At 42.5% G+C, this 8,857-nt stretch overlaps 1 protein-coding gene across 1 annotated transcript in view; it reads right to left on the bottom strand.

Moving 5' to 3' along the window:
* HLCS (holocarboxylase synthetase) overlaps positions 1–8,857 on the bottom strand; it is a 284,916-nt gene that overhangs the window by 20,070 nt on the left and 255,989 nt on the right. Inside the window, exon 6 of the mRNA XM_023724428.1 lies at positions 2,130–2,197. Coding sequence (XP_023580196.1) covers positions 2,130–2,197 — 68 coding nt within the window. The remainder of the gene's footprint in view (positions 1–2,129; positions 2,198–8,857) is intronic.

Below are 8,857 nucleotides of genomic sequence, written 5' to 3'. Positions count from 1 at the left end.
AATTAATTTAAAAAAAAAAAAAAGAGAGATAGCCCTCTCAAATAAACCCTGACTTATTAAAATGCCTGGACATTCTGGGGTTAACCGAATATGAAAGAGAAGCTTTTAAAGGTTTGAAGCTCTGTTGTTGAAAAAAATTTCTGATAATTAATATAATTTTCTGCCTCTGTGAGCAAATCACTTACATTTTGATGATTCAAAATCTTAGCGTTTGACCATCACTCTAAGTTTCAATTCTAAGCACATGGTGATAGAGGCCAAAAAAAAAAAAAAAAGATACTGGTGAACCTAAATTGAGTCTATACCGATCTGGGAGTTACTTTTTTATTTATTTATTTTACTGTTGTGCTTTAAGTGAAAGTTTACAATTCAAGCTAGTCTCTCATACAAAAATTTATACATACATTGTTTGGTGACCCTAATTGCTCTCCCTATACTGTGACAGCACACTCCTCCTTTCCATCCTGGATTTCCCATGTCCATTCAACCAGCTCCTGACCCTCTCTCTGCCTTCTCATCTCGCCTGTGGACAGGAGCTGCCCATTTAGTCTCATGTATCTACTTGAGCTAAGAAGCACACTCTTCACGAGTATCATTTTATGTCCCACAGTCCAGTCTAATATCTGTCTGAAGAGTTGGCTTGGGAATGGTTTTAGTTTGGGGCTAACAGAGAGTCCGGGGGCCATGTCTTCTGGGGTCCCTCCAGTCTGGGAGTTACTTTTGAGAAGTGATTCCTTGGGTGGTGATGGTTGCACAACTCTGTAAATATACTAAAAACCATTGCATTGTACACATTAAATGGGTGAATTATACAGTATGTGAATTATATCTCAAAAAAACTGTTACCAAAAAAAAAAAGCAGCAGGTAAAAAAAAAAGTGATCCCTGAGATTAACTCTCTGAGTTGTTATTTTTCTTAAAAAATAAGTCAGAAAAAAAAAATCAAAATGAGTGTGACTAATTAATCTAAGAGCTTCTTTCTATCTGGAATGTACTTTTCTTTTTAACCTAGCATATTGCGTCCCACAGCTTTTGATAAAATGACATTTTTTCTTTTATGTTCAGAAGACATATTCAAGACGAAGAACTGGAAAATGGTAGCTTCCTTATTTCTTTACTTCTTCTGAAAAATTCACGAGAGCCTCTGAGAGTTAGAGGCCCGTTTGGGTCGGCCTGGTGCCAACTACTCATCCTGCACAGACCACTGAGCAGGGAACGCACCCTCCACCAGACCCCAAGTGGATTCTGGGAGGATGCAGGCTCTCACCTCAGAGGACCAGCAGGTAATGGAAGCTCTTACCAACCCTCTGTTTCTCTGTGGTCACTTTGTGAACGGGCCCTGATTGAGTGCCTAGCCAAAAGCCAAAACCATACCAGTTCCCGTTGAGTCGACTCCAATTCATGGTGACCCCATATGTGTCAGAGTAGAACCATTCCCTATAGGGTTTTCAATGGCTGATTTTCAGAAGTAGATCATCAAGACTTTCTTATGAGAAGCCTCTATGCGAACTTGAACTGTTAACCTTTTGGTTAGCAGCCAAGTGTTTAACCATTTGTGCCACCAGGGACTCTGGACTTGAGTGCCCACACGTGCAAATTCCAGTGCCAACTGGGGTGGGGCTGGGAAATGAAAGATTCTTTTGAGTCTTCTTGCCGTCTACTTTTCCTTGACATGGAACACTCAGCATAGACCCAGAAGGCACCTCACAGAGAAACTTCAGGAAAATAAGCATATCTATAACACATGGGGTCGCCATGATTCAGAACCAACTAGACAGCAGTGGTTTATTTTTTTTAAATAACATAGTTCTGATTCACAAACTGCAAAGCCTAGGATATGTCAGAAAGACTTTACAAGATGTAGGTACCCATTGTGAAAGCCATCACAAACAAACATCAAGTGATTAATAAACATTAACGTTTGAGGAGAATATTTCAATTCTACCAAGGCTAAATCTTTTGATGACTTTTCCTTTCCTCTTTCTCAATTTTAGGAGGAGTAAGAAAACAGAAACAATTTTTAGCACGGGGTCACCTCCATATCAGCACACACAATGGATTCTCCCTCTGACTATGAGAGTAACAGATTTAAACACAAACCCACGGCAATGATAACAAAAGTCGACTGACCTTGGCCTTGTGTTTGCCGGACTGCGATTGCTATTAAGCCCATTTCCTGCGGTGTCTTAAACATCAACCTGCAAATGGTGGGAAAGACTGGTCAGCCAGAACCAGGGCTCAGGGACATGAGAACCAACAGTGCACACAGAGACGGACGCTATTTACACTCATTTGCAAATGCGTAGTTAGAGAAGGCTCAACTCCTCCGTTTCAAAACTCCGTAGAAATGTAAAGCCAGAAGGGCTATTATCCCCCCCTCTTCCTAGTCCCTGTAGTGAGAATGACTGGAAAAGGATCAAGAAAACACCATTTAATATCAAAAAAGGGTGTGTGGGGGAGGGATACATATATCTGCCTCTGCTGTTGGTCAGTTTATTTAAGACTTCTTTAGATTGTGTTTCCTCAGTGTTACGGATTGAACTGTATTCCCCTAAAATATGTATTGTAAATCCTAACCTCTATACCCGTGATTATAATTCCATTTGGGACTGGGTTGTCTTTGTTATGTTAATGAGACAGGATTAGTGACCGGTGTATCTTGAGTCAATCTCTTTTGAGATATAAAAGAGATTAACAAATCAGCAGAGCAGAGATGGGGTAAGATAGATGCCAAGACACATGGAAATCTCCAAGGAACCAGGAAGCAGAAGCTGAAGAGACAAGGACCTTCCCTCCAGAGCCAACAGAGAGCGAGCCTTCCCCTAGAGCTGGCACCCTGAATTTGGACTTCCAGCCTCCTGAACTGTGAGAAAATAAATTTCTGTTTGTTAAAGCTACTTACTTGTGGTAATTGTTATAGTAGCACTAGATGACTAAGACACTCAGAATATTCCATCAGTTCCCCTCCATGTGGTATCCCTTCTTCAAGTGACAACTTGCAATTCCTGACATTTGTTTCTACTTACAGAGCATTTCTGTCTGAACATGAGACTATAATCATAACAGAAGTTTCTGATTATTTAGGAAACCAATATGGCGGCAATAAAGCAGGTTAAAAGATACACTATCCCCTGAGAACTAATTATGTTTTAACTATAGTAAATAAATCTACACCTTCTAAGAACTCAAGAGAACCCTGGATTGTTTTAGGCTTGAGTTCTGCTTTTAAAATGGTTTCATTTAAAAGAATACAAACCTCCCTTTTGGGGATAGGCAGAAAAGCGCACTATATCTCCACCAAATGAGTCAACATTAACTTTTTTCAAAAAAGGAAAGAAAGAGGGGAAAAAAACCCACCCTCCATTGGAGAATTCCCTCCAAGCTACACTCGGTATGTTTTAACGCTGGGTTAGGACAGTTTTCCTCTTCGTTTCCAGCAGTTTCTGCTCAGGTACTGAACAGACGTAGATCATGGTAGGATTTATTAAAGTAAAAAAAATCAGGCTTGGTGTGCTGATCATACGAGAAACACCCATTTATCAGTGCAGCTGTGAGGGCCTCTTTGAAATGCTTTTTTTTTGGCCAGGGTGGTGGTGGTGAGGGGAGTATAAGGAAGAGATGGCATTTTGTATGAACATAAAGTTTCCAATAATAGTCCCCGTGCTGAGGAGAGGCACTACAGAAAGATCAAGCGATCAAGCTCTGAGTGGCTGTTCATCCTCTCCCCCAGCCTCAAGGAGCTGGGTGGAACTGTACAAATGGCTGGGACTCCTAATAGAAGGACAATACTTAAAAGCAGAGAAAAACAACACATCATGTCTCCCCTGCTCAAGTCCCCAGGTAGCACAGCCATTGTCACAGAGCTCTGGCTGCCGCCATTACCCACCACATTCGGAAGAGCCCATAGGACACCATGACTTGCTAAGAAGACCCCAGCCCCACAGAGCAGGAAGCTTAGCGGCCCAACAGCTGCTTTCCCACACGGCTGCTGGAACAAGCACAGGGCATTCTCCGTGAGCGGTCCGCCCCGCGGTTGGTGTGCCAGCCCCACTTCCATCTCACATGAAATACAGCTCCAGAAGTATTTCTCTTGGACACCATGAATAACTCATTGAGATGGAGCGTGCCTATACACTGTTGGGCTGGAAGAATAAAGCGTCCTTTTCTTGTGTTGGGGCCGGCAGAAAATTCTAAGAAGGATGCTTTGTTTATGCTGGGAGTTCACATTGTCTTCTAGGAACCTTTGCCTTCCAAAAGGTCCCAGCAACTCTTCACCTGGACTTCGACGGTTTCAGGGTCTCAGTGGGACAGCTAACAAACTTGAAGTGGGATGGAGGGAAATGATCGAGCACATTGTGAGCAGATTCCTGGGGCGCTTTTTATTCCAGGCAATCTAGGATGTTCCTTAAATAAACATGTAGACAGTAGACAGTCGTATGCTATAGCTAGTGATGGTGATGGTGGGATGGGGGTGGGGGGAGAGCAAGAAAAAGATCGGTTCAGAAACCAAATGCAGACTTCTAGAACAAAGAGAAAGGATTAAGGGAACATACGCACTAAACTGCTAGGGGTTTGGCAACAGTTAACAGGGTATATTAATGAAAAGACTGGAGTCTGTGCTGTTGAAGGCCAAGAGGAAATTCTGCAAGGAGGGTGACAGTGTGGGGAAGGACGTAATGCTTGCTTGGAGACAACTGGAGGCCGACAGATTTATTTGTGCTATCTGAGATAACTCTGGGGGCCAAACCGCACAGCTCCGGGTCAACAAAGAGCCATTTATGGATTTTGTAAAATTCTGCATTTCTGAAAATGAAGCCTCTTGAGTTTGCTTTAGCAGAAAGGAGAAACCATAAATGCATTTCCATCCTTCATTGATGATGTCCTCAAAAAAGGAAAAAAAAAAAGAGGGGTTACAGCATGACTACCTCCCTGGCTGTATATTTTCCTTCCTCGTTGGCAAAGGTTGTGGAAGAAAAGGTTTCTGTGAGTGACAGCTGAATTCATTCATCATAGCACCAAGGGACGTTCAAGAACAGCCCTCTGTTTCTGTACTGTTCTCTTCTGAGTCTGAAAAAGCTGGAGCCCCAAAAGGGCCACTTTGCAAATCAGACAGCACCCTGACCACTTTGGTTATTAGGCACACCACAGCCCTCACTGGATGTTCCGTCAAAGGAAACATCTTCCATTTCACATGGCCGTTAAAATAAAGCCTCATTGTTTTTTGTTTACGGCAATGGATATTTGTGATGGTTGCACAACATGATTGATAGTAATTGGTTTTATTGAATTGTACACGTGAAAATGTTGAATTAGCAAATGTGTTATCTATATTTTTTACAACAACAAAAGTAAAGCCTCATTAATTAAGATTAATTTAGAAAACAGGCCAGTATAAATTAGTGTAAAGTCTGAATGAATATAAATTTAAATCTAGCCCCAGTCAACCCATTTTGGGGGACTTGAACCAAAGGGAACAGCCCACATTCACCACAATGCTGTAAAAATAAAAATTTGGAATTAACCTAAGTGTTCGGTAGGGAAATGGTTAAGTAAATTATGGTATATGAAGCCAATGGAATAATTTGTAGTCATTAAAAACAACAGTTTTGGGGGGAAAAAAACAAAACTATAGTTATGGAGACTATGTAGCAACAAGAAAGAACTACGTAGAATAAATGTTAAAGAAAAAGCAGGATACAAAAATTACATATACTTATATTCCATCCATGTAGAATTCTTAAAAAGTGGAGGGCAATTTGACAAAATGATAATGGACAAAATGAAAATGACAAAATGATAAAGGCCATATTAGGATGGTTTTTTTCTTCCTATTATTTTTTAACTTTTTTTTTGGGTAATGAGATTGTTTACCTTTTAATTTTAAAATTATTTTGAATTTTTTTTGAAAAACCATGTTTTTTACATTTAGATAGAATATTTATAATTAACAATTCACAAATATTTCTAAGATTAGGACCAAAAGATATGATTTAAAAATAAATACGACAATCAATAACAGCACTCTTGATTATTATACAGGAAGTCCTCAAGTCACAACATATTTGAGTTATGACAAACCGCACTTAAGACCATCCCTTTTTTTATGATTTGTGTATTTTTTTATGTAGGTATGTATGTATTAAAATATATCTGTAGGATGTGGAGCCAACATGGCACCATAGACAGATGCACCATGCTGACCTTCTGCAGCAGAGACCTGAAAAATTAAGTAAAACAGATACAGCGTCAATCCTGGAACCCAAAGCATTAAATGAAGGGATAAAGAACTAGATCAAAGACTGAATGGAAGACGAAACTGACAGAAAACAGAGAACGAGGAGAGATACGGAGTGTGAGGTCCTCTGCTAACTAACAGCATCACCATCTTGGAACGCAGCCAGCAACAACCCCAGTCAGGGATTACGGGAAGGCAACTTCACAGAGATCCCAAGAGGAGACAGAGCACATGGTAACCAGAGAAACATGCTTTCCCACCCCTCACCCTTCTGCCCTGTACACCACTTCTACCCCTTCCTGATGGGCCACGCAGCACTGCTCGGCTACAGAACCACTGGCCTGCTGCCACGCCAGGTCCACCCTACTACCACCCGCTGGCTCCTGCTGTGCCACCCCCACTTCTTCCTTTTCTTCCTCCCTCCCACCTAGCCCTGTATGCCACCCCTACCCCTTCCTGCCAGACCACGCTGCACTGCCTCAGTGAGAGACCCACTGACCCACCAACACTCTGGGTCCACTATGTCCCCCCGCACGCCCCCACTATGCTGTCAATTTTTTTTCTTTTTACTTTCTTTTTTCCTGCCTTTTTTTTCTTCCTCCCACTTAGCCCAGTACATCACCTCCCCCCCAGTCCCACTGGCTCCTGGGTGTGCCCGGCCCCCAGTGGCCAGCCCCTACCACGCCACCATGTTTTCTTTTTCTCTTCTCTTTCTTCCTTTTCTTCTCCTTTACACCAAGCCACATACACCACTACCCGCCCCCCCACTGGCGCCCGCTGCGATGCCACAGCTAAAGACACACCAGCACACCAATGGCCTGGGTCTGCCCCACCCCATCGACTGGCTCCCACTGTGGCGACATCTTTTTTTTTCTTTCTTGTCTTCCCCCTCCCACCTAGCCCTGTAAGCCACTTCCCCACCTTTCCCATCAGACCCCAGGTTCACCTGCCCCGACCTGCAGGACCCTACTGAGTAGCCATTTTTTTCTATTTTTTCCTTTCTTACTTTTCTCCCTCCCACCTAGGCCCACTGGCCACACTCCCCCTTCTCAATGGCCCGACATGCTGCCACAGAGTGTTACTGGTGCACCAGCCCGCCGCTACCCCAGTTCTGCTCAGACCCAACCAATCAACACTGACTGCACTGCAGGGCCCTGAGGTCTGCCCCACACCTACCTGCTGGCTACCTTTTTTTTCTCTTTCTCACTATTTTCTTTTTCCCACCCACCTAGCCCCATATGCCACACACCCCCTTTCCGCCAGCCCCCACTGTGCCACTGCAGTGCAGCTAGATTATACCCAGTGCTCAGGCCAGTAGCAGCACCGGGCCCTCACTGCTCCTCCTCTCTCACCACTTGACCAACTGCTAAATGGTGAGAAGTGAGCCTGTATCACTCCCTGTCCAATACCCCTGCCTTACTGGTGAGGTGCTGTGGACATTCCCACACCGCTGGACCAACATCAGGAGGCAGACAGCATATGCCCAGTCTGCCCTCAGCCAACACAGAGTGCAGTAAAGCGGGCTTGCCTGCCTGCTGCTACCCTGCTCACCTGGACAAGCTGGTGAGAGCTATCATGCCCACAGATGAGCAAGCAGCTAAGCACGCTAGAACTGCCCACCCTGACATATCAAAATAAAACAAGAAAGCAGGATGAAACAAATGAATACAAATCAATAAATACAGAAAATAATACCTTAATGTCTCAGAGACAATAGACAATATCAAAACATATAAAAAAGCAGGAAATATAGCTCCAGCAAGTGACCAGAATGAAGAATTAGATGACCTTCTGGTAGAAGAAAAGGTAGTGGAACTACCTGTTATGGAATTCAAAATACTAACATTTAGGGCTCCCCAAGAGATTAGGAAAGAGATCAAGGAAAACACAGACAAAATCATGGAAAATACAACAACGACAACAAAAAAGCCAAAACCAAGGAAAACATAAAGCAACAGAAAAATTCAGGAAAATAATACAAGAGCAAAACCTCAAAACAAATATACAATTAGAAATCATATAAAAACAACAACTACAAACCGAAAGGATAAGCAACAAAATTTCAGAAATGGACAACTCAATATAAGGTCTTAGGAGCAAGTCTGAAACGATGGAAGACAGAATCAATGAGATTGAAGACAAATCCGTGGACGTCACTTTGTTTGAGGAAAATCAAAGATAAGAATGAAGAAAACCTAAAAATTATGTGGGACACAATCAAGAGCAAAAATGTGGGCATGACTGGAGATCCAAGGCAGGGAGAGAAAATGCAAAACACAGACAAGATTGTTGAAGATTTGCTAGCAGAAAACTTCCCAAATGTCATGAAAGATGAAAAGCTGACCAGCCAAGAGCTCAACGAACCCCATATAGGATAGACCCCAACAGAAAGTCACCAAGACATATCATAATCACACTTGCGAAAACCAAAGACAAAAAATCCTGAAAGCCGCTCAAGAAAAATGAAAAGTCACTTAAAAAGGTGAAACAATAAGACTAAGCCCAGATTACTCAGCAGAAACTATGCAGGCAGGAAGGCAGTGGATGACATATAAAAAACTTGAAAGAAAAAAATTGTTAACCAATAATAACATATCTTGCAAAACTCTCTTTCAAATAAGAT

This window comes from Trichechus manatus, unplaced genomic scaffold, assembly GCF_000243295.1.
Source record: "Trichechus manatus latirostris isolate Lorelei unplaced genomic scaffold, TriManLat1.0 scaffold00245, whole genome shotgun sequence".
Classification (NCBI taxonomy): domain Eukaryota; kingdom Metazoa; phylum Chordata; class Mammalia; order Sirenia; family Trichechidae; genus Trichechus; species Trichechus manatus.
This window is presented reverse-complemented; position numbering and strand designations above follow the sequence as displayed.